Consider the following 27,376-nt stretch of genomic DNA (forward strand, 5'->3'; position numbering starts at 1 on the left):
GGAAGGACTGTTACTGCTATAAAAAGATCCACTTAACCTGTCTGTCTTTGTAATACTGTGCACACTACCGCTTAACATCAAATACTAAAAGTTTAAATTAAACAATTATTCTTATTTTTACTCCAGATACTGATACTAACTGATTGATTTATTATTTGTTTTTAATCGAAAGCTACTCCTTTTACACAGAGCCGACAAAGGATCAAGAGCGAGAGAACTTTATAATGATTTAAAATAAAGCTCTTTCATGTTCTCCTCAAAATAATTTTTACTCAAACTTCCTACTCTCTGATGTACCACTATCTCAACTGGCAATTACCAATTTTCATGATAAGAATTAGAGCACAAATAAAATGTATTATGTTTTTCTCATATTGTGATATGTATATAAAGCCCAGTGCCCACTGTATAACGCTTTTCTATTGCTGAATTTTCAAATGATAATATTTTTAGTATTTACCGAATTGATTATTTGGTTCTAATTTATATATTATATGCAATGCCTGATGTTAATTTCCTGTTTGTTTAGACTGAATGAAAAGATATGTTTATTTCGTACAAACTAAGTGTCGTCGCGTCGCATCAGTTTGTGTGTTCAAATCGTAGATTTGTTGTAGCTATTCATTTTGTTTTGTTTACTTGATTTACTTTCATCTAGTTTGTAAAATATGTAAATAATAATAATACTTTTTTTATATATTTAATTTTTTTAATAGTATCCAAATCATCTTGCTTTTCCCACTCCTTCATTAAAAGCTTCTTGGAAGGGGAATACAAACAAGATTAAAAGTAGATAGCTAAAGTGTTTGGTTTTATATTACACAGTAATAATACCAGTTTAAAGTACGCAAGATGTAGGATTCAATGTCATTGCAGCAAGTTGCAAAAGTGCTACACAAAGTCATTATCACAGTGATTGTTTTGTTTTCACATTAAAAGTCGGAGGATTTTGATAATAACTTTGGACGCACATCAACTGGAGAAAAATGTTTTCAAAATTTTGCCCTCTGCAGAATTGGTCAACTGTCATGATTTACAGTTAGCTGAGGTTTTAAATTGATAATGCTTTTTAAGCCTCACATCAAGATCTCGTTTTATACTTTTCTTTTGAACTGTTTAATTTAAACTAAATTTATAACAGCGAAGTTATGTAATAATCATGTTTCAAAACTAGCAACGATTCTTGCTAAATTCGCGAAAATTTAGAATTTGTCATTTCTTGGTTAAACTATTTTAACTAACATCTCAACGAACAACGAAAGGAGCTATTAAATTCTCACCTGTCAAATATAACCATATTAAGCTTGCTAGCTTTTAATCTTCATCTAGGATTTCCTTTGGTTTTGTGCTGCGGAGTGTGTATTTTGCAGTCCACCTACCTAACTTTAAATACAAAAGTTTGAATGTTTCATCTCCCTACCCGTAATCCATTTCTCTTAATGTGGTAAGTCAAATATATATTCTAAAAGCTACATGCTTTTCAAAATCTTTGGCAGTGTTTGGAAACCACATTAAGTGAATCGAAGCCAAGAATACTTAAAACATGGCCTACATCTATAATAAACCACTGGATACGATAAATTTCTCAGATTTATTGTAACCGACGTGACAACTCGTTAAGAGCAGAGCTATTATCTTAAGTATTCCACTCTGGAGTGGAACAATCGGATTGCGTTAATGCAATAAGACATATGAATTTGAGTATCGGTTCGGAATGGTTCCAAATCTTGAGTGTAACGTCGTTAGGTTGTGCGGATATAAACAAAATTACATCATTTTACGTTCTCTGTTAATTATATTGTTTTCAGGTTGTCGATTTACTTTTGTAACAAGAAAGAGGTATGATCAAATAACAGTAGATTGATTAAGATGCAGATTCGATTAATTTCTATTTTTATTCTCATCATTGACATTAGAAAAAAAAATGTTAGCAGTGTTTTCATTTAATTTTTATTCTTATTGTTTGATCATTAGATCTATTGTTGAATCATATTCTTTTTCCACAGAGAACTTGAGGCTGTTATGAACAGCTATAAGGTGGAAGGATAGGTTCTATTCTCTGTATCTTCTAGTCCATTTTGATGAGTGCTATCGGAATAATTGTGAGATGCACACTATTTTTTTATGTTAGCAACACACTTAGTTCGTTTTAGATCTCAAATTCTCAATTATGCATTGATTGATTCACAGAGTTTGTGGATTTTAGCCCTTGATGGTATTTTCAGATTCGTCAATTTCTGGCGGTCTCATTCTGCGTCACTCGGTATTTGTATAAAAATGTACCCAAATGTAAAAATTAACATTCGTAGAAAAAGTATTTTATGTAGCAAATTTATAAAGTTGTTCAGTCATTCGTTTATTAAACATTTGCTTCGCTCGTGTCAAATCAACCTCTTGACCACAGCGGCGTTTGTCAAACTTGTTGCATGTTTACTATTAAGAATAATATTATCATTATTTGATAAACTTAAGAAATATAATTATTATCTGGTGTTTTATTTGTCACAGGATAATTAAAAGGACACCGAAACTTTAATTCTATCCCTATGTGACAATGATATACTTTGCTATATGACCACTTCCTTTAGAAGATGACCTCATCATGTTTCACTTGTAAGTTTACTTTATCGATTACAGTTTGTGAGGTGAATCTCCAACTCTTTAATCTTGTTCTTAGAAAACTAAACGATACAAATTTTAGTCATCATAAAAACCGTTCCATTAATTAAGAGAAGCGTAAAAAGTAGGAGTGGAGCGTACAAAGAATCTCGTTCTTACATGGAAATAAAAAACTGGTAACCGACATGCAAGGGAAAGTGTATCTATGCTGCGTCTCCTTTATTCAATGCGTCATCTTAGAGCAACTGGAAACAAAGGAGCTAGACTACTTAAGTATGTACTTTACGTTCCGTAAACCCCGAACATTCTGTGCTTGTTAATCTTCAGATACGTGCGGTAAAAAAATCGACCGAAAAAAAACTTAAACGTAACATTTCAATTCTCCTCCTAGTTGTATTTTCCCATTCGTAATTAATTTTATGTTTCTGCGATTTCTACATTAATTCGTATATCAAAAAAAGTAAAAATTCAAATTTTACAAATGCAGAAGTTAACCTCCATCAGTCATAATTACCTGAACTGAACAATTGGTCTGTAAATTTATTCCCAAGCCTTTTGGAGTATAATAGGGTGTCATCGTGCCGTAGTCATCCTCAAGAAATTTAATTTAATCCTGTCAAACATTAAATACGTTTATGGCGATTCAATATCTCGGCAAGCTCGTTCGCTAGGGGGCGATTATCAGTTAAAAGTGCCTCCTGGCGAGTTAAACTATTGTTACGGACTTCTTTTTCGGACATGGTGGGCCATATGGCCATAATATGATCGATATACTCCAAAATTCTCACAGTCTTTCGCCATCTGTCGTAGACCCGTTGTCTTATCATAAGTAGGGCATAATGTGCAGTATGTTACGTGAAACTCGTGTCATTTTTGTTCAGATAATATTTTTGTTATGGTGTTCGTTATCTACTTCTAACCTATAAGTTTAATCTCCGACTGTGAGTGTTTGGATTTGGTGTGTTTTTTTGTGTACATAGACACGCGTTTCCATTTATTTCAAGAAAAATTTTGTATTTTATTTAACTCAAGGGACAAGAATTATGTAGGAAAATTCCAACAAATTTTATTAGCATTTGAACAATAGATTGGAACAATCCAAATTTTAAAACATACAATAAAAAATTGAATTTACCCATTGCAGTTGTTAGAAAATTTGTGAAATTTTATGGAAACGATGGGGCCTTAATTGTAACTGAGAATCCCTCCTCCATTTTTGGTCATTTTTGTTTCTTTCTTATTTCCTCATTAACGAATAAAAATTACAACAACCGATTTCTTATTGTTATTCTATCTGCGGTTCGTCCCTGTGTTTTATGACCAGAGCACTTTCTTTTTTAGAAACAAGTAAGTACTGTTCCTTCTCGATATCAGAGAAACTTGAAAATTTCTAAGCTCTTTCCTATTCAGAATTATATTCATTTATAGAGGGTTATGAAATATCAAATCTACAGTAAGAATGAAAGTTTTAATTCATGTCAAAAGTATGTTCATTTTAATCAAAATAAAAAAATGGAACAAATACCAGATTGTGTCAATACAAGGAGTCATAATATTTATACATATTCCATTGTTAGGATATAAAAGTATATAAACCGTTTAATTAAACTTCCCCGCAATTTTTTCACAAATGGCCACTTTTTAGTTATGCGATAAATAATTAATTATTATTCTAGTTAAATATCCATGTTAAATCGCTTGAAAAACTGATAACCTAGGAGAATATTAATAATCCTCACTTCCTTACATACAAGTGCATTATCGTGGTGCAGAATCCATGAATTGTTTTTCCACAATTCCGGATGTTTTCTTCTTATTGCTTCTCGCTAACGGCGCATAATTTCAAGGTAATACTCTCTATTGCCCGTACGACCTTGTGGTAAGAACTCTTGATCTACCACGCCACTCTACTCAAAGAAAACGTAAGGTCTTGGCGACTCTGGGTTGTTCTATGGGGACTGCTGGGCTTTAATTTCGCCTTCATAATCACATATCCATGATGTCGTTTAACAGCTCTTGAGTGATTCTCGTTCGACTGTCCTTTTGATCAAAATTGTTTCGTAACATATTTAGCTGCTACACGTTTGATGTCTAATCCCTCGGAAAAAATTGCATGTTACGAGCCAAGAGATATTCCGACATCTTCAGTCACTTCTCTAATACTGATTTTTTAACACCATTTTTTTCACTTCTTCGACTCTTTCATGAGTTATTGATGTGCCGGGGCGGCCAAAGCGAGGTTCGTCATCGGCTTTTTCTCGACAATCTTGGAACAGCTTGCACCACTTATAAACATTTTTTTTTTGCTCAAAGTAGATTCACCCTATAACATTACCAACATTTCGAGTGTTTTCCAGCACTGCATTTCACTTTTGACAGCAGAAAAACACGTGTAACGCTTCGCTCTCACAAAAAAAGCAAACGTGCAAAATGACTGAAGCTCTGAACATATGTTAGGCACAAGTGTACCAACACAACAAAAGAAATATCCAAGATCGAATGTACTTAGTCCGCCCAATTACAAAAGTCACTTTACTTTTTGAACACACCTCGTATATGCATTTTTTAAAATTTCTTTAAGAACACATTAAAATATTGCTAACTGAATAACTGAAAATTGACTGGAATATAAATAACTTGTTATTTACTTCAATAGTTTAATAAAACCTAAATTTTACTCCCAATTTGATGATTTAAAATAAAATACGTACTTACCCACCTACAAAGTTTTCAAAAATCTAATTTTATTTCTTCAGTCGTTACACCACCGGGTGGCGCCATAATGGGAAACGGCGTTCATATTCCGTGACCGGAATACCGGAAATGTCCACGCATTCGCGATTTACCTGTGACTCCGGTTGGCCGGAAGTTTTTTCTTTCATCGAAGCGCCGCGACATATGTGCCGCAACCCCTGGTTGTTTGGGCATACATTTTAATACGGTAGCTTCGTGACTTACTTTTAACGTGCACACCTGTGGTCACTATGGGAATTATGTTTGAAGGGGGAGTGATAACTGTTTTTTATCGTGGAAGATCGGAACGTAATTATTGCGATCTGGTGAGAACTATATGAGTGTTTGGGAACATTTTCGAGTTCTATTCTGCAAGTTCAAGAGGGCAGAAAAAACAAAAAAAAACGATGAAAAGTTATTTAAAAAAAAAAACAAGATAATATAAATAAACTAGTAATCAAATTTCACAAATCCAAAGTTATTGTGACCTCTCGAACGGAAAATCCTTAAAACATGCGTTTTATTTCAATCGTCAGTAAAATAGCATAATTTATAAAATTTCTAACCAAATTTTTTAAGAAAATTATAAATTAAGCAAGCACTTGCTAAAGTCCAGCCCTAGAGTTGAGAGCGAAACTGATAAGTTTGCGAGACATGTTTGAATGAAACGCAATTTAAATTTTATTTCTACATGGCATTTGTAAAAGATTTCATTGTGGCGCTACATACGTCCCATATATTTTTTTATTTTTCAAAGACGTTTTTTTTTTCGCCAAAAATCTAAGAAAACAATTTTAAAATTTACTAGAGAAAATTACGAATCAGTATATTTCTTGGACCGTTATTGACAACTTAAAAAAAAATCGTAAATAATCAGAGAGTCCATAACTCCATAATATTTAAATAACAGAATGTGGACGTAGTTTATATAACCTAAAAAGTGGTAAACTTTTGTTTATGGGATTGCAATCTGCGAATAAATGCTCCACCTCAGATATATAGCAACCCAATAAGCATCACTTTGTACACAGAAATGTTAATACCCAGAAATTTCTCTCCGACGTTTTTTGTAAACTTAGCGTTGGGCAACACTGCTTTATTTTTTTTTAATTAACCAATTGTTTCATTTTCTGGGTAGTACTTGTTATTTTATTTTATATAATATGGAATGCATATTTATAGTTGTTTTAGTACTCGAAAATGGAATTTCTGCCGAAGCAATATTTTTTTTTAATAATAATAATAATAATAATAGTTCATTTATTTGGGAAGATTAAAATGTATGATTATCCACAAAAGGTACACATTGTTAGTGAGCTAGTTATATGATAATTCCTACAAATGAGTTATCACAAATATTGCTATATTACTAAATTTCACAAAAAATGAATATAACAAAAAAAAAATAATCTATAACTTATATAGTTAAAAGTGTCAAGTTCGGGGTAGTCGAAATTGGGAATAAAGACGAAAGATTGTGACATTTAGGCAATGTTAATGTCAGGTTTGGACAAATTAAGGATCTTGAATATGGAGTACAATGCTTTTGTTTTATATCAATAACCGATTTAGTTTTTTCTGCATTAGTGCTTAGCAACAATTGTTTCAGTTTTCCTTTAAGTGGTTTTAATTTAGTTATTGTTTTTATTTCGTTTGGCAAGTCAGAGTGTATTTTGGGACTTATATAGAGAAATGAACGTTGGGCTAGCGACGTTCTAACTTTCGGTAGCCGGTGTGACTTTTTATTCTCGTATAGTGGGGGTGATTATGTCTGATAGTGTGTCTCTTTTTTTGAACTGTCCGGGAACCATAGCTCAAGAATATAATTGACGTAAATCTGGAATTTCACATTTTCGGTAAAGTACATCTGATGGATAATATTTAACTTTACCTAAAATTGTATACAATCATAGTAGCCATTTCTGTGCAATTTCGAGCTGTTGCAAATGTGTTTCCACAACTGCACCCCAGGTTATTATACCGTACGTAAGATGTAGTTGTATTAGAGCTGAATATAGAATTTTCAAATATTTTACGCGAAAAAATTTCTTTAGTTAGTTCTAGTAACACAAATCATTCAATTTAATTTTAACAATTTTTTTGTTTGACAATAACTTTTTCAAACTTTTAAATAATATAAAAATAGAGGCATATTTATACTGACAGTACCTGTCGAATGAGCCTAATTTCCACCGCCCATTGCATTTATAAAAATTGCGTTACACACGCCACTTCCAACCTAAACCTAGTCAAGATAGCCTAAAAAGTTGTAAACCTTTGTTTATACGATTTCTCATCATATTGCAAAACTATAACTCTAACCATTCGAAGTTGCTAATATAAACAACTAATATTTTCTCCATGCGCCATCCCAAAATTTAGATTAGGGCAAATAATACTAAATGCTGGGAAACGCCTGACCAACACTTAATATTTTGTATTATAATTTGTGAACGTTTGCGTTATCAGCGACGAAAACGAGTGGCGTTTTAACAATTTCTAACCGAAGTATAGCGTTTCATTGGCATCGAAGGAGCCCGATCTCTTACCGAGGCCCAACATCGACTGCACGCAGCGCCTTCAGCGCGTTCAACAGTTGTGCCGGTTCTACGTCGCGTCGGTCGGGGCAGGTGATCGGGGCCCTCTCTCGTTCCTCGCTAGAAACCGTGACGAGACGCGTCTCTTTTCCGTTTCAGGTATCGACATGGGCGACTATTCTTAAAGTGGGGACTCGGCTATCTGGAGGGGGCAACCGTACGACCAATAACGCCCCAACTTATGATGTCATCGGAGGAGGAGACAGAGTTCGGTTTGTACACAGATAAGCTCCTGAAGAAAACCAAAAGAACCAGACAACGCGTGGACGCCGGCGAGCCGCGTAACTCTTACTCTTCGATACCGAACTTCAGTTCGCGACCGAATTTTCTCGGAACCAGTGGTAATTTATACGGCGCCATTTTCACCCAACATCAACAGTTCGGTCTTTTTGGACCGGGGTTCGCGCCCGCCAAAATGCTCAACGAACTTCTGGGGCGCCAGAAGGCCGACGCGAACGGCGACGGCGTCGACGACTCGGTGATCCGGTGCGACGGAAGTCCGCCTTCGGGAGAGGCCCTCGCACACCATATGCTGAGGGACATCCTCCAGGGAAGGAAGCACGAGCTGCTCGCCCTCGAGCACGACATGCGCAACGGACAGGATCACATCATCAACAACAATAACAACGACCCCAAGGCCAGTCCGGAACGTAGTGTCGTGGACGCGGCCGTGGCTATGAAGGAGTGCCTAGCGGAGGCCGGCGTCGACAACCGGCAACAGGCCGAGCTGATAGAAGATGCAATTAACGGCATGGAAACTGATTCGCTGCCGTCGCCGAAGGTGGAACCCGCGAGTCCCGCGAAACCGGAGGACGCCAAGAAGGCGCGAGTGGAAAACATAGTGTCGGGGATGAGGTCGAGTCCGGCACCGCCGCAGGTAAACGGCTGTAAAAAACGCAAGCTGTATCAGCCGCAGCAGCACGACAGTAACGCGGAACGATACATTGACGACGAAGAGGAAGAAACCGAACCGATCAGACAAAAACGGGTAGAGAAAAACCTGTTGAAATCGCAGCTGAGAACGATGCAAGAACAGCTAGCGGAGATGCAACAGAAATACATGCAGCTGTGCAATCGTGTAGAGCAAGGTTCGGAAGAGAGTCAAGAAGTGGAGGAAATTCCAAGTGATAGTGAACATAGTAATAAGAGATCGGCGCCGCCGTCGCCGGTGACGACGACGTCGACGCCGACTCCCTCCCAACCGACCCCTTCGCTAGCCCAAGAGGTAAGCAAGATGAAGATAAGCCCTTCGGGTCCACCGCCGTTCCACAACGGCCTGTTACATGCCCCGCAGCATATGAACAACGCCGCGGCGATGTACCTGGGGCACAAATTGTTGATGGAACAAGAGGCGCGTTTAGCGAAAGAAGCTGCCGTGGCGGCGGCAATGAGCAGTGAATCGCAACCGCCACCACCGCAACAGCAGTTGCCGCAAACACCTCACAAACAGGAGAATATATCGGATAGACTGCACTTAATGAGGAATATAGCAACGCCAACGGGCACAGATCTCGAAGGACTCGCGGATACCCTAAAAACTGAAATAACTTCGTCTCTATCTAACTTGATAGATTCTATATTGACACGTTTCGTCCATCAGAAACGGTGTAAACAGCAGGACGCGGCCACGGCTGCCGAGCAGTTAAATAAAGACCTGCTGATGGCCTCTCAGCTTTTGGACAGGAAATCGCCCAGGACCAAGGTGGCGGAGCGCTCTCAGGCGCCGCCACCGCCACCGAATCAAAATCACATGGTAAATGGAAATGTGGGACCTCAAATGATTCCCGTACATAATATGCATAATAACAACAACATGCAAAAACCCGATCTACATATTAGGCCTCCGATGTTTCAGCCCCCTAAGCCGCCTCCAGGGATTAGCCAGGCGCCACTTTACGGTATGAACCATCCGTTTTGCGTATCCAAACAGGAAACGCCCGAACAAAATGAAGCACTTAGCTTAGTGGTGGCGCCGAAAAAGAAGAGACACAAGGTGAGTTTCATATTCCTTTTTTGTTTTTACCGGGAACCATTTCAAATGAATTAAGAAGAAAAAATTATTTTCTACGTGCATTTCACGACGAGACATCCAAAATTTGTCGAACTTTTAATATGGATGCCCTCGTTTTTGTTTTAATTTTGTCATCAGTGTATAGAACACAGAATTAAATTCGAAGCTTTATTCTGTCAAATACGTTGTTTGATCTGTCTTGTTTTCTTTAAGTAACTTTTTGAGGGTACAGAGAAAATTTGTGGTATATTTCTTAAGTTTACTGCTATTTTAATTTCTTCAATTTATTTTAAAAAGAGAAGGTTAACTTTTCGCTCTGGAAATTTTTACTGGAGTAAAAAAGGAAAGTTATATATTTGTATTATGTATCAAATCCTCAAGCTTTTTGTTTTTTTGGTATATACATATTTTTACTTTGAGTATACTTGTATATATTTCAAGAATTGCAACGGTATATGCAACATGTCTCCATTTTCCAAATTACCTGTTAAAGAATAAAAAGCAAAGTCTATCGAAAAAACCTATTATGTTAATTTTAGTCTCTATTGATCTCCCCTCCTAGTTTTCTTAAAAAAGTTTCTTAAATAGTTATAGCAAATATTACTTATAACTTTCCTGAAACATTTCGTTATGAGAACATCCACGCACATCAGCTCAAACTAAGTCTTTATATAAGCTATGTTACTCGTAGCAGTTTTTAAATGTTTTTGTTAGTTTTGGTTAAAAAAATGTCCTGATTTCCAACATTTTTTATAAATAAACGTAGGATTTTACGGCTTTCAAGGTGACGGATACAAGGATAACGCCACGAACCGTGAGTCGCATCCTGGGCCAGGACGGCGGCATGGGCATGTCACCCGCGTCCATGGAGCCCGGAACCGGAAGCGGAGCCTCTTCGTGCACTTCACCCCGGCCTCCCCCATATCATCAAGCGCCGCCGATGTTACCGGTTTCCCTACCAACATCGGTGGCGATTCCCAACCCCGGCCTGCACGAGTCGCAGGTTTTCTCACCCTACAGCCCCTTCTTCCATGGACCAAGCCACGGCCATCACATGGCAATGCAGGTAAAATACATTACAATTAACGAACTAAACCTGACAATTACCCTAGTCTGAGTTTATAAGTTTCCCAATTATATCCTATTACCAAGGGCAACGTCACTTACACGTTTAAGAAATATTTTAGAAATTAATAATTGAAGGTTTGTTATTGAAATATTTTGCTTGCTATGCCTAAAAATTCTGAAAAATTAATTTATATATTAATGAATTTCCGAGTAAGCTTTTAGTCTGCAATTTTACTTTTTGCCATTATCCACCTGATCCAACAAATAAAGATTATCCAATAATCTGCTAATCTAAATTTTGCCTGCTGTGAATAATTCCAAAATTATTTTCGGTTATATTTTAAAAAAGATTTTAAAAAATTCATTATTTTTTCTATAATGATTTTTGGAAGAAAAAAAAATCTCTTTTTAAAAGAAAGAAGATGGATGATCTCAGACTCTTTAAGTAGAAGACCTCAAATATGCATATTACAATTTTTGAAGTGGTACAGAAGCGTCTTAAGGCTCTTGGGTATGATATTTTATGTTACTAAAGACCATGCTTCCTCGTATCTATTATCTGTTATGTGTTAACAACATATTACGGATGTCAATTTCAAATACAAAATTATTACACAAAATAGAAAAACGAAAAGAGTTATTTTTAAAACCATATACATATACAGCGAACGCATACGTCCATCATCATTTTTTCTTGCGCATTTTATGCAGCAAACAGAAAATACACAAGTTCACTTTTTTAAAGGGAACACCATTATTTTCAATCCATTTTCGAAATCTATCAGATGTCACGCATAATTACTCTTTATTACTTTTTATGAGTAAAGTAATAAAAACCAGAAATTTAATTTTAAAAGTAACAGGTAAGTAGCTTATACCTTAAATTGTCACAATTACATTTCGATCATTAAAGAAAGTGGATATGGCTCATCTAAATGAAACCCAGAGAATTAAAGTTTTAATCACTATCTAACATATGACTGTGAATCAAAGCAGTAGTTCCATAAATAGGCCAAAAAAATTGTGTTTACTGGCTAGATTTAAGGAAAACGATTAATTCACAAATCAAATGGCAACGACTTCTTTAAAATATGATTTTATGGTCTTTGGGAATTCCAATATAAATACGTTATAAAATATTGTTAAAGAGTAAGAGTCCTTAGTTTTTTAAAACTTATAAATTCGAGGAACCTAAAAAATTAACTTTTTAAAGAATAATTTCCGTTAATAGTAACTTTTTTTTGTTTTTTCGACTTGCGTTTAAACTTGTTTTGCATACAAGAAGCAAATTAAAAATTTTACAGCTGAATGTTTTTGAATGTGGCAATAATAAAATATTAATGTTGAAATTTCAGTACTTTACAGAAATCATCCTGCAAAAAGTGAACGTTTCACAAAAAATGATCGAGACTGTCGTCTCACTTTTAAATCAATTTGAGAAAACCTTGTCGAATCTTAAACCGCGTTCTCGCATTTTCCCCAGTTATTTATTTTACTTGTCGGTTAACCCAGTTCCATTCAATTCCTCTGACATTTTAAGCGGAATATCCGGAAACATTTTTCGAATAACAGAAAAACGTGATTGTCCAACCACCCAGATTTGAACGAGAATTTTATGGAAGCTAATAAATCCCGTCTTTTTAAAATATCGGTCAGCCGTGATAAAACACCTGTTTTACCGCACATTTGCCAAGCAGGTATTTATACCTTCTAGTTAGGCTCGTGGGATGAACTTTTTTTTTGAATAGATCAATGGATATCATTTTAAAAGAACACGCTCTCCCATACATTCTTGTTCCTCATGCCACTTGTTAAATTTGACGAGAATTCGCGATTACATTAATTTAGATATCTCAAAATAACTTTTACGAGGCGCGGAAATGTTGAAATTAGTTTCAATGGCATTGCTTGCATAATCTTAGATATTTTTCAAAACAACCTATAGTCTTTTTTTGAATGAACAATGTGATTAACTTGACAAGAACAAAAGCATTTCACTGGACATTTTAATTTGCTTATTATAAATAATGTAGTCGTTAGTATTTTTTTGAATTTTTTTATTTAAGATACGTATTGACAACTCTGATAAATATAGATAAGGTGGATCAGGTTTTTCGCGACAACCATTTGGGGCTGATAGAAAACCATAGTCCATATAGACATTTTTACTATATTGCCTTGGTTTCGAGATAGAAGTTGTAAATTTAAGATCTGCATTTTTAGTTAGATCTTTGGCGTTAAAGAATAACTTCTTCTATTTTCTTGATAATATATTTTTTTATTTTTTTCTAATTTTATACACATACTTTATATTTTGTACATACTTTGCTTTTTTGCAATCAGTTTATTCCGTTAGGACTAACGCTAGAAATATTTATTTTCCGTCCATATTCTTTAGAAACTTTTGCGATGTATTTTCTTGTAATCACATAGGGAAAAGAGAGAGTAAAAAGTTTCGCTGCCTTATAGGTAATTTAAGTAAGTAATAAAAATAATTTGTAATTTTATTTTAGAACTAAACATAAATGTATACCTAAATCAATAAATATTGTTTAGTATCTTACAAAACTCCATATAATTAAATTCTAAGCAAAGTACGGACCTGTTCGGCCATATTTCATTCTTGCAGCTTACCCGGCTCTTTCCTTACTTCGTATCAGTTAGTCACTTTATTATATCTATGAACAGACTTTAATATTACACTTAATATAATTTGTCAGAATGAATATTTGCTTTAATAACAAAAACTATCACAAATGAATTTTATGTCCAAAAAATATATTATTTTTATGAGTGAAAATGGATTTTATTTTGATACCGGAAAATACTGCGCCGTACAAAAGCAAACAACTGATCATTACTCTAAGTTGTACCTATGCGAATTTCGAAAATAATTCAAGAAGTGGTTTAGTTTCTTTTTCAAAAATATTTTGTCCTAATTCCATTCTAATCATAGAACATAGACATACAACTTTATCAGAGGATAGTTTATCGCCACCAATGGTTCTTTTCCTTGGCAGACCCGAACTCCTGACAGGTCAGTGCTTAATTTTTTTTATTTTTCGGTACAATAAAAAATCTGACATATAACACTTCAATGATAAGCAAAGAAGAATTCAATAAAAGAAAAAGAATTCAAATAAAAAAGTAACCCATGAACACTCGCTTGTTCAATACGAAAAATTGTCTTGAAGTTCAACGACAAATTAGGTTTTTTTGAATTTTTCTATTTCTATGCTTTCCTAGAATAAGTATTTTTCCTTTGCAATGTTTTAAATTTTTTTCGCTTCCGCTTTAAGCGAATCAATTTTTTAAGAAAATCTATAATCTTGTCAACTACAGAGGGTGGTAGTTTCTTTTTTCAAAGAAACTTCCACAGGCTACTGTAATACTTTTTACAAAACTTCTGAAGAAGCCAACAGGATGATTGGCGAAACGTCAGCAAGTTCGTCTGAGCAAAAACTGACGCTGGAGGAATCCAGAAGTTTTGTAAATAGGTGGTAGTTTCCGTTTTTGTTCTGGCTGAAACATTGTGAGATTCTCCATTCTTCGTATAATCATTTAAGCGTGCCGGCATACTTACTGCTGTCAACAGCTATGAGACTTTTGTTTTTCTACGCTGCTTTAGTCCCGCCTGTGGTCGAAAACTATAAATATTCGAAATATACAACCTATATCCAAAGTAGTTCTAATATTTAATTCTAAATAAGATGGTATTATAAAGTTTCAATTTCATTATGTATTATTAATAATCGAAATTATTAAGTAAATTTGTTAATCAGACCATTTTCTACAGAGTAAGTTAATAGAGTAAAGTTTTACGGGATTCCGTATGGGACAAATTTACAGATGTTGTTCGGTCTGCAAACGTCATGTTTGCCACAGAAACGGTCAAATATATTATATTATATATTGGTAATAATATATAGGATGTTCCGTTTTAAAATTTACAGCCACTTTCGGTATATCTAAATGTGCCGTAAAATAATTTAGCTGGATTGCCCCTACCAGGTATTTTTTTCCCATAACAGATCTACGAAAAATTCCCGGTCGGACTCCTAGTATGTCGTTGGTTTACCCTGTATACGTAAACCGGTGCTAAATATAATCTACTATTTCATCTCTTTATAAATATTTTGAAACTGAGAAACATTGTAATATCAAACAAAAAATACGTATATCCGATATATCTGTAAACGAATATATAATAAAATTACTTTATTATTTTAATTTTAAAGCCCAAAAATGTTTTTTTTATATGCAAGTACGTAACTTCTTCTCAAATGCTTAGGCTGGTTGCACATGCATCCTCACGTGATGGCAAACACCTGATTGTCCTTGACACCTGGAGGTTTTCGTTCTTTAAAGTTTCATTGGTCATTTGGTTAAGGAAAAATATGTCTCTCTTTTAAATGGATCCATTTTTGCACTTTCCGACTAGTCTCCGGTGTGTTCTGAAAACGGGTGTTAACGAAAACATGTTTGTTGCAGGCTTCCTCATCACCCCCTCGCATGCACAAGATCGAACGGGAATCACCCCCCGTTCACCATCCCCCCACGTTGCTACATCCCGCGTTACTGGCCGCCGCACAACACGGCGGCTCCCCAGACTATGGTCACATGCGCGCCCCTTCGGGGGGCATCAACATGGACAATGGGGACAGGAACTCGGACTGCAACTCCGGCGACATATCCTACGACGGGATGCAGCCTACTATATCCTTTTTATGCAAAAATTACTGTGTATGTATCAAAACGATTTTACGATATTTCTTTGGTTTGGTCGCACTTAAATTTTCTGTTAAGGATTAATCGGTATATCGGGAATATAAAATTAATAGGCCGCGGACAACGTCATTTATTCTTTACTTGTTAATAGCGCAGTATCAATCAATCAAATCAACAGACCTTCAAATCCTAAACATTAAAAAGCAAAATTTTTAAATTACTAGTACTAAAGTCCTAAGTACAATAGAAAATTTAAACTAAGATCGAGTAAAATAATGTTTAAGCTCACTTAAATTTAGAATTATAACACTGATGGAACAAAGAACACCACCAACACCGAAAACAATGCGAATTACTCAACTGTAAAGGGGCAAAACAGAATTTGCGTGGTTAAATGAGATTTCTCCTGTCGTGGCTTAACCTAATCTTTTTCTGTGATTTATAAGTATTCCTACATAAAAGACCTTTGACTGGGGGTTAAGTTTTCTATGTAAGGTATCGGTGTATCGAAATCAAATATAAATAAACCTTTAATACGAAACCGTAGAAATTTTACCTCCTATCTGGTACAGTATAAAATATTTGTTAGAATTGCTTTCCGTATCAAATTAGTTGATTAGAATATATTTTTTACACTAACATTTTAAGTCTGAGTCTCTTGCCTAAATAAATACTAAAAATTATTAAAGATCTTGTACTTCGCCAATTAAATTTGTATTCCCAATAATAGATTGCGTAATTATTGACAATTCATATTATGAAGTATTAAAATAACTAGCCTATCTTCGACAATATTACGAAATAATAACCAGTAGTAAAGTTCAAAATAGTCGTTTTTGGGATTTTAAAACTTTTACCAATTTCTACATTCGAGTAATCAAAGACGCTTTTAAAGGCCTTAAAGAGATACGTTTTTATTTATATTATACAGTGTCACCACTAATGTTCGCATCATATGGGAACATTTTTCATTTATTAATTTTATTTATTTATTATTTCTTTTTTTTTTCAAGGTACTCCTCTGAATTGTAATAAAATCTTAAACCTAAAACTAATCAAAACCAAACATCATTTGGTTTCAAAATGTTAAAACCGTATTAAATTTGATGGTTTCTGTAATTCCATGCCAAAATTTTTTTTAAACCAGAGAAAAATTTGAATAAAAATAATTTATTAAACCATCCCAGCTAGTCCGAGTTATTTAATACAACAAACTTAACGAAAATTTTTTTTTTTAATTTGTTGAAAACTAAAAAGAAAATAACTTTTTTCAATACAAATTTTCAGAAATGTTTTAAATGTGTTTCGTATTTTTTTTTTTTTTTTGGTATACGTTTAAGAAACTGTGTAGTGAACAGCTTTTGGAAGTCACTTAAAATTCTAAAGTTATATATTATAAAATAAAACATTGCGTTTATTTTTTTTTCTATTTCTCTTCGCAACCAACTAATAGCAACCTAGATGATGGAAATACAATTTTGTTTTTCCTCGTATAATGTTTATAAATCGAATATTATTAATTATTCAGAAATTTAATCTTCAAAATCGAGTCAAAAATATAAAAGTTACCGGGGATCCAAATTGTATTAATATTATAACGTAGTTTTTTGTGGAATTGGGTATAGGTTTATGTTTATGTTGATACTGTAACATTTTTTATTTTTATTTACATTAAAACAAAAGGCACGAATTAACAGAATTGGATTTCATATGATATTGCCACGTAATTTTGAGGTTAGAAAAGTTTTTTAACGCTCCTGTTGACAGCGTAACGTACATAAACTTACTTGTGTTATAAGTAGACAACTTTTAAATTACATAGTAAAACGTTTAATGCATAATGTAGCGTTATGCTCGAACATGCTGCGAGTCCCGATCAAGTTCCTGTAATCCAATGTCTAAATTGTAGTGATTATCAAGGAAAATTCTTTTACTTTTACAGTATATTAAGACGTCATGTGAGAATGTCACCGGTTACGAACACGTGTTCGACACAAAGAAAAAAGTTCACATGTAGAAGCTATAATTTTCTCGGCCGTATATCGCGCGTTGCCTCTTATTATTTTTTATAACTCCGTTAAAATAAATGCGACTTAAAGAGCTAGAAACGTTGATTGATATGTTTGAACCAATGAAAAGCGTTTTTTTTTCTCTCTCTCCACCTCTAGCAATCAAATATTTCCTTAACTGATACACACTCGTCGACACTAACACCCATGCACCTGAGGAAAGCGAAACTGATGTTCTTCTGGGTACGATATCCCAGCTCGGCGGTTCTCAAGATGTATTTTCCGGACATCAAGTTCAATAAGAATAACACTGCCCAGCTCGTCAAGTGGTTCTCAAATTTTAGGTGAGTTGTGTTTCTTTATCGCGAAAATCGTAATTATGTCGATAGTGGTCACTTCTATCTCTTTTATTTTATGATTATTGGCCGAAACTTTTGACATTCCCAAGTAGCATTTGACCTATTACTTGTTGGTCATTTTTTCAGTTTACTAAGTTAATTTGTATTATCTGTCACATGTCTACATCTTATTGCGTAACTACTAAAATCTTTAGAATAAAAAACAAATAGTGCTGACTTTTGCGCAAACTGTAGCCATAATTGCCAGAATTGTGTTGAGAAGAGTTCTAGACAGGTTGCCGCTTCTTTGAAACTGTTAAAATACCATATCTCATATTTCAAATGGAATAATCTGTTTATTATTGCATTTTACTCTCTGCCTTTAATTTCTGTTTACTTTTATATGATATATCCTTTTAAATATAGTTTAACTTCAATAAAAAAATATTTATTACAGTAACATTTAAAAGCCGAAATATTGGACGTAGTTTACCAAAGTACATGTGGTAGTTTTGTGTCAAGAGATTTGCCCCGTGCGCAAGACCATTTAATAAAACTTTCGATTATACTTACCGTTAGAAATAAAAACATTAAAATGCTTGTTTTGTGAATGGAACACCATATACAATTGAACGAAGAAAAAAAAATCCTTTTACATTCCTCTATCAAAATAATTACGATTCGGATGATTCTGATATATTTACTCGCCGTAGGTAACCATCCTCATTCTTCATTCAGCCGTTATAAAAGTAACTTTTCTGTTGGTCTTGGGAAAGAACGAAGGAGCTCTTCGAATTCTTCGATCTATGATTTAGAATTTTGGGAAGCCCGAATGATTATTGCATTTTTAGATAACCTAAAACTAACCAACGAGTTGGTAATTGTATTGCAGAAGCTCCAGAAAGATAAGCAGAAGCACCAATAAGATAAGAAGGACCAAAAAGGTATCTACGAGTATTCTGCAGAATTTTAGTTAAGTTAAAAATGATTTAAAAAAAAAAAATAGAAACTTGCTTTTACTTTCAAATCTTAACCATCTTGGCATAGAATATAACATATGACTTTAAATTTTTGCACAACACAGGATAAATATTTTAACCCAAAACAAATACTTCTTCGTCAAGTATGTCAAAAAGTCAGCTTTCTACGAGTTCAAACCGCTAAAGATATTTTACAAAAGCAACCAGAAAAGGTTGATAGAGCGGAAAATGCAATAATATACTTCCCTGTTAGGTCTCGTTTTCAATAAAGGTGTAATCTGTCAACTGTCGTGAATGATCTTATATAACTTTATTGTTCAAACTTTATTCATTTATTCAGAACTATCATAATATCACTGATACAATAAACGTATTTCAATCGGAAGAAAAATTTCGGTTTTAGGCTTAATATATGCTTAAATTAAACAAAGATCCTTTCCTGTTACGTTTACTAAAAAAAACGTGATTAGTTGCCTCTGATAAATCTACCTGATAAACCGCTAAGCACATGACTTAATGTATTCTTTCCCTTAATAACCTACATAGGGCAATATCATGAAACACCTATACCATTATTGATTTCCTTATCTTATCTGCATAGGTCCATCTGTTCGATATATTACCTGTAAGCGTTTCGATATAACACTTAAATACCCCTTTAGCAGAAAACTGTTATTTTTACTGGCGCGTAATCCAACCTCTTTCCCAATGATTAAAGATAAAAGATCTACCCACAAAATAAAACTTCAAAGTTAGAATGTATTTTATACACAGTTTAAATTTTGTCATTATTGCACGATTTCTACCATATTAAGACGTTCGTCACTTTTAAAAATCTGATTGATGACTCTGCTTTTTACACAAGTTATGTCTACATAACATTAAATAATTTGGGGTTAAGTTTTTTTTAAATCATGAAAAATGAGCCACATGAAAATGATGTTCGGAGACTGTAGAAATTGGTAGTAGTGACATATTTAATTAAAAACTGTTTGCGACTCTGGGAGTACGCAGCAAAAATTAATATACAAAAAAAGTGATAATTTGTTTGATGAGTATTATATTGTATTATGTATATTGTATTATGTTGCTAACTAGTTGCTCAAGTGATAATACTAGAACAATAATCAATTAGTTTAGAAGCACAATAGCAATACGGAGATATTTTATATCTCAAAGGCCTTATTTTAAATGAATTATTGATTAATCTCTAAGACAGTGTTGATGCAGATATAGACATATGAGCATAGTCGACATTTGCGATCGAAATATGCGTCTGTGTAAGATAAGGGTTCGTCATTTTTGCTTGATTGGTTTTGATCTAATCAGACCACCTAATATGCAGAAGAATTATAAACTATGTTCTAGGAAAAGCTGGATGCATCAATTGTTGAAAATACAGATTCTCGCTTGCATTCCCTGGAACACCAAGAATATTTTTAAAAAATTCCTTTGCTAAATAGATACTTGTAGTTTTCATGTAGGACGTTACCCGCATATTCCTATTGGCCTTTCAACAATAAACAATTGTTATTTGTTTAATAAAAATAATTTAAATTTGAAATATCTTATCCAGTCATATAGGGCTGAAGAATGTTACATACATTTTAAATTGAAATATTGCTTTGGTGAAATTATGAAAGGTGCAATTAAACACCGTTCCAGTAGTTTAAAAATTGACGTCTGTCAGATTAAAAAAAAGATTAAATTACTTTTCAAAAAGGTCTTAGTACATTGGGCTTCACTAGTCGTTGGCTTAGGAAAGACAATGGCCAAAGTTGAGAACTATTGGAATGGTTACTATTTACAAATCTGGATTCCTCCTGCGTTGGTTGTTTATAAATCAAACTTGCTGACGTTTCGCCAATCGTTCTGTTGGCTTCTTCAGAGCTAAACTGAAACACACTAAGTTCAGGAGGTTCAGTGCAACTTTCATTAAAAAATATTGGAGTGGTTGTTCTCTAATTCTTCGTTATTTTTTTCTATTGCCAAACGAGATATTCGAATTAAAAATAAAACTTGAAAAACTTGATCTTGAGAATTTATGGAAAGGGATGATAAAATTATGAAATTTGGATAAGGAGATCGTGAGGACTTGATTATCAAAATGTATGTACAAACTCATTTCGATAAAGCCGGCCATTAAAAAGGAGATCTTGTAAAAATTTACAGACCAGATTTAAACACATTGTATGGCAATTGAAATAAAAAAATCATATTCTGCTCACAGGAAAATAGGAAATTTTATAGCTTATAGTATCGTTATAAGTTGAAAATGAAAATCCTTTCCCATATCCCAAGAGGCATTGGTATTTAAGCTAGTCGGACAAAAACTCGTAACGCGTTTGAAACCAGCATGGGTTAGGGCAAAGGACCCCTCGCGTTTCTTAAGGGAAAGATTGTAAAAGTGAATCGGCATAAAGTTCCCACAGGTAAGTCACAACTGCACTTCTTAAAAAGGTAAAAGACGTTACGCCAGGACAAAAGAGGTTGGCAGCTGCTTTTTGATTTACCCTCCCTTTTCCGTTTGCTTTTCTCAGACCCTCGTTAAAAGATGATTCTCGCGGCGTCTTAAGATCGGGGGGCACGCGTCTTATAACGGACTTTACCGCCTTTTTGAAACTTGCGCTACAGTGGCGTAGGAGGGCGTTTAATTTCTCTCAGCTATTTAAAAATCAGAATCCTTATAATGTTTTCACAAATTTGCAAGTAACTAATCGTTCGAAAAAGAATCTGTTATAAAATTTCAATAATCAGTTCTAAATTCACAGATGTTAATTTTTAACCACACAAGAAACAAACGACGATCGAGATTTTCTTACTTCAAAATTTGAAATATGGAAAATTTTAAATTTAAAATGTCTAACACTTAGGATTTTACAATTGATGATAGTTTTTAGGGTAATGCAAATAAAGGGACGCCTCCGTAGGATCCAAAGAAAAACCGTCAAAGAAAAATGGCATTATAAGAAATTGAGGACAAATTTCTGACTAAAAAACAGTACCTAAATATAGAGTTTTTTTAGCTACAATGGCGCTAAAGTGTTTAACAAAATCCCTATTAGTATCAAAAAAGCTCCAAAAATATTTAGTTTTAAATAAGAACTACATAATCATATAAGGTTTGATTTGAGTTAAATATTTTCACAGTGTAGCTGAGTTGTTGTTTTTTCTCTGTTTATATTTCCTTGATTCTAGTTTTTTCACTTTCTATGTAATAATATTGTCCTTCTGTATTTCCATGGTTGCACCTACTAATTAAAATACAACTTTTGTTGAAATATATCTTATTATGTTGATGTCTTAATATGATGGTTATGTGGAAGATCGTATGTTTACGTTTGTCCTTCCATTACTATATTTTGTAAATATGGGCGTAAAAAATAAAGGCACTTTTTTATCATTATTATTTAAATAAATTTAGTATTCGTAAACTGTACAAGTCAGAAATTTATTTTGTATTCTTTTTTAGTGGGTATTCAGTTTTAAACAACACTTTCAGCAGAAAATTTAAATTAAAATTGAACAAATCGCTTATACTTCAAAAGACCGGATTCCACAAAATTATAATAAAGAGTCAAACAATTTACAGGTCAAGTCCTGAAAAATTAATAAAAATCAATACTTATTATGCCCATAATTTTTGAGACTTTAACTGGTGAGTTGTGTCATGCTCTATCATTTTAGTACTTTGTAAGGGAAGGATCATCAAATGAAGTTCAAAAACTTTTTTTTTCAGTTAATGTGGATTTTGAATTAATTAGGTACTTCTTCAGAACATTAACATTAAAATACTTAAATGGAACTGACAATAAAATAAAATACTTTTCGTATTAATCCTCCTGCTACTGAGGGTTTTGCATACGATATTAAGATATATATAATTTGTAATTATTAATTAATTAAGCCTATTTTCGTTAGTAGGTGTATCCTTCTACGATTAATAAATAAAACAGGTACGATATTTAATTACCATGCGGGCTTAAAAATACGCGCATAAGACCGACCTCTTATATAATCGTAGGTATTTTTATCGCAGAAACCACAACAATAACCGCATTAGTCGAAAGACTAATTTAAAGTATGTAAAATTTAATGAGCTAGAGAGGGAGACGTAGAAAAGCGCCACGCAGGAGAGAGAACGAATCGATGCAAAGAAAAATGCCTACATCGCTAATTAGTCTCAAGACCTTAATTAAGTTATTTTTTAATTGAGCAGGAGGCGGTCGTCAGCGAGGGTGAAATTTTTACGTTTTATGAAAGTGCATAAAATAATACTTCGATGCAGTAATTAGGGGTTCGCATGGGGATTAGAGGAAATTCGGGCATAGGTACGTGGTAATTTTGTGTTTCAAAAGCTATTTCTTGACCTCGAATGAAAAAGTTTATTTTGCCGTCGACGATGATTTTTAAAGGACGACGCGCACACTAGGTGTACACACATGTGGATGCCATATATAGCTTTTCCGGTAGTTTTGATTTAAAAAAAGAAAATAACGAACCAGCCACACGACAACGAGCAAATGAAAAAACAGGACGCTTTGTTTGATGAAACGTACATTGCGGGCAAAAGAACAGTCGCCATTCGTTTTCCTCATAATTTTGATTCCCTCAATTTGCAATGTGTATACGCAAATTTAAGGTTTCCTTTCGACATTATATTGTGGCCGAATGGTGTAATTTTTTCAACAAATTTGGCAAATAAATTTTTAATTTATTTGTTCATACTCACACATTTTATTGATCGACTTTGTATTCATGAAATATTAGTCTCTTGAAGGCAGAGAATCCATTTACAGAGTGAAATCATATGAAAACGAAAATAACATTTATCATATAATTCGTTGGTAAATTTAACTTTAATACACGAATTAATATACAAACACAACCATAAAGAGTGAACTCAAAAAAGAAGATTTTCACGGAACCAATTCAGAATATAAACCCAACGATCTAATTCAGGATGTTTGAATTTCGTCATTAAAAATTATATTTTACTTTAAAATCATCTAATAAAACGAGTTGAACGAAAAGTAAGTTTACCTCGTTTAGTGATTTTTACCTTTTCAATGTCAGTTATTGGATACATATAACAGGAGGCAGTCTTCCAGCACTCACCTACGATTTGTCCTGGAATTTGCTTACTCATCCAGTAAAATGCTAGTCTCCAGGATTATTGTTTAAAAACCAGCTCAGTGTCGAGAAATTTATTAACAATTTTTAGCATTTTCTAACCATCTGAAATTAGTGTTTGGTTAAAAATATAAACATTAGTTTTTAATATTGTATTTTAAACATACTATTAGCATTATTTATTTGTAAGCAAGGCCTTTCAAAATTATTTGTTTATGCGACCTCTTAATTATAAATATAAAATAACCAAAAGCTTAGCCTGTCATCAAATAATATATTAGTCATTTCTTCTCGTCGACATGCTCCAGTATAGCACATAATGAACAAAACTTTTGGTTATTAAAAGGTGTTCATCTGGTGCTTCTACTAAAAATTTATCGTTATCCATTTTATCTGATTTGTTTGCTTTATATCGTATAGATTTTTTCTTCATGATGGTGATAAGTATGCTATTAAACCATATTGACAAATGTTTATTGTTATTTTTCAAATATTTTTGTTCATATCGTGTACGGGACTTGGATGGTACTAAGTCGGACGTTGCTTATGTGGTTGTTTGAACAATTTCGTTGATTAAACTTTGCTAGATTCTTGTAATTGGTTTCCTTATTAACTATGTAATTTATTTCTAAATTTTTGAGGATAATTTATCATTAACTGCCATATAATTTCATAGTTACGGTGATCATTTGATTTGAGAAGACGTTTTGTTCCAGTTCTACACAATTTTTTATATTAAACTAAACACATCTTTACGTTTGTAGAAAAAATTTTCTTTGTAACTCGTGCTAATCACTACTGAAACTGGGTTCTCGATCACCAAAGCTGCATTTCACGCGCTAAATACATCATCTTGGATTTATATAAAAATGACAGGAAACGGGTTCAAACGTTAAAAATCTGTAAATCAAATTCAACAATAAAAATTATCAACATTTTGATAAAATTTATGTAACAAACTGATTTACATTTACTGCTCTACAAGAAATTGACATCTTAACAACTTAAAACAACAAGCAATAAATTTGAAAATTAGATGCCAATAATTACGAACAGAGCTGTTAACCAAATGGGCAATATCATAATATCCCAAATGACTCTCGAAAGGTAAAATTCGTTAAGAAAGAACTTTTAATTGCCTACTTATCCATGAACTATAAGATATCAAATGAAAATAAAAATAAATCTTATATTTGCGTCAAAAACAATAAAACGGGAATTAGTAAAATAATGCCGCTCGTCCCTTCTTAACTGATAAAAGAGAGGTATAATATTACCATTATCTTATTTTTCTCCGCGCCGTTTTTCAAACCGACAACGACGTGCCTCCGGGATACAATACATTTGCAAATTAAAATTGAAAACTTTCTTTTTGAACCAGGCAGAAAGATCGTCATACCTCGAAGAGCTTGAACGGAACAAAGCTCGCGATTTGGCATTGTAAGTTCTTTCTAGAATAATTGTTACTTGAAGTTGGTTAACGCTAATTAGTCATTGTTAATTAAAAAAAAGGTCGGATTGAATGTGTTACAGGGGAAGATGTATTTTAGTTTGTTCTCACGTACGGTACCGTAAAGAACGGATGAGAGACGCTAAATGAAAATTATTTCCATCGTCGTTTTTAAACAAAATTATAATTATTAAAATTTTCTCGGTGGGTAGTTTATTGCGGAAACTTTATCTGCAGTTAATTCGGAGTTTCTGGTTTTTCGTGCTTCAAAGTGGGATGGATTCTCCGGTAATTCATTACTGTGAAAGAAGTGCCGCGAAGTGCAACTGAAGTTTTGGATTCTTTTAGAAGCTAATATTTTTTATTAATGTTATCCGATTGCAAAACTTCAAATACCATGTAGTTTCAAGTCCTCTTAGACCTGAGATGCAAAGCATAGTTTTTCTATTCCCTATCCTCAAATACCCAATTGCGCATAGAACAACTGCGCGAAAAGTGCCAATTTAAGCCGTCAGCTTCTTTACCCAAATTTGCGAGTCTTTAATCACGAGATTTTATCCATCGGCTTTTGACGTTTATGACTTCTTGCTTTGGACAAATGACAAATAAGTGAGAATTTTATGAAACCTGTTGCATAATATACTTTTTTTTTATTATTGTATATTATATTAAAATTAATTTTTAAAATCATTAGTCCAAAAATTCATTTTAAAATTTATTATCTGGATTGTATCTGAAGTATATAATTTTGTTCCTTAAACTTTACAGCGAAGTGCGATTTTTTTTATCATGGCGGCTTCTGAACTCGCAAACGTTTAAAAATCAAATACACAAAATTAAATAGTATACAAAAAAATACCATTTTGTAGTCCAATAAAAATGAGAGTTTAGTTTTATACGAATCCCGTAATCTGTGGGGCATACACATAACCACTAAAATCTCCTAAGTGAAGTTTCAGCAGGAGTTTTTTAAAGTATAGATTTTGGGTAGTTTTATTTTTCTCCCATTCTCTCGAATAGAATTATTTAGCAAAACACCAAGATCTCATTTAAAAAAATAAATGCTTTTCGATAAAGTCTGGTACGATTTCTTAGATTTTGCGAAATAGATATTATCTGTACTCATGAGCCTGCGTAATATGTAACTGATTTTGAAACATAGTTATGAAAATGAGCTAACCAAAAACTCTCCAGCTAATACTTACCGAATGGAACGCCACTGATACTTCCTTAAGATCGAGGCACACGTCTTTAACGAAGTTTACCGTCGAAATAATAGGCACTGTGCGAAGCTAAACATCTGTTCACACATTAGAATGAAAATCGGTTGCCTAATCGATCATTTTCGATAACGACCCATGCGGTTGAGTAAATTATTACTTTTTAAAAATCGATCGATTAAATCGAATTTTTTGAAAGTGTGTATGATGGCATAAACATTTTATTTTTTAGTTGCGATTGGTGCTATGGGACCGCCGTTCTACGTGTAAGGAATTATGCGCCTTCGGATCAATATTTTTTTTATTTTAAAGGTCCGAAATTTCAATTCATCAAATTGCAAATTTGGTGCTCCCCTGACGGAACCTATTAGGAGATTATTTAATGATTAACTAAAGCTAACCAAAGCGTCAGTTGGCACTAAGCCGGTCTGATCAAAGAAATCCTGAACCTGAAGACCCTGGGAGATCCAGGGCTATAAGTCCCACAGAA

General features: G+C 33.7%; 1 protein-coding gene across 7 annotated transcripts in view; it reads left to right on the plus strand.

Annotated features, from left to right (window-relative positions):
* Positions 1 to 27,376, plus strand: part of LOC132708420 (homeobox protein prospero) — a 125,175-nt gene that overhangs the window by 91,177 nt on the left and 6,622 nt on the right. For 4 of the 7 annotated variants that reach the window (XM_060680755.1, XM_060680758.1, XM_060680756.1 and 1 more), the window contains exons 3-6: positions 8,049 to 9,942; positions 10,745 to 11,026; positions 15,520 to 15,771; positions 17,925 to 18,109. In XM_060680755.1, coding sequence (XP_060536738.1) covers positions 8,131 to 9,942; positions 10,745 to 11,026; positions 15,520 to 15,771; positions 17,925 to 18,109 — 2,531 coding nt within the window. In that variant the 5' untranslated portion in view covers positions 8,049 to 8,130. The remainder of the gene's footprint in view (positions 1 to 8,048; positions 9,943 to 10,744; positions 11,027 to 15,519; positions 15,772 to 17,924; positions 18,110 to 27,376) is intronic. The other 3 variants (XM_060680759.1, XM_060680760.1, XM_060680761.1) reach the window with 2 other exon arrangements.

Source organism: Cylas formicarius, unplaced genomic scaffold (genome assembly GCF_029955315.1).
Source record: "Cylas formicarius isolate icCylForm1 unplaced genomic scaffold, icCylForm1.1 PGA_scaffold_10__41_contigs__length_53128322, whole genome shotgun sequence".
In the NCBI taxonomy this organism is placed as follows: Eukaryota; Metazoa; Arthropoda; class Insecta; order Coleoptera; family Brentidae; genus Cylas; species Cylas formicarius.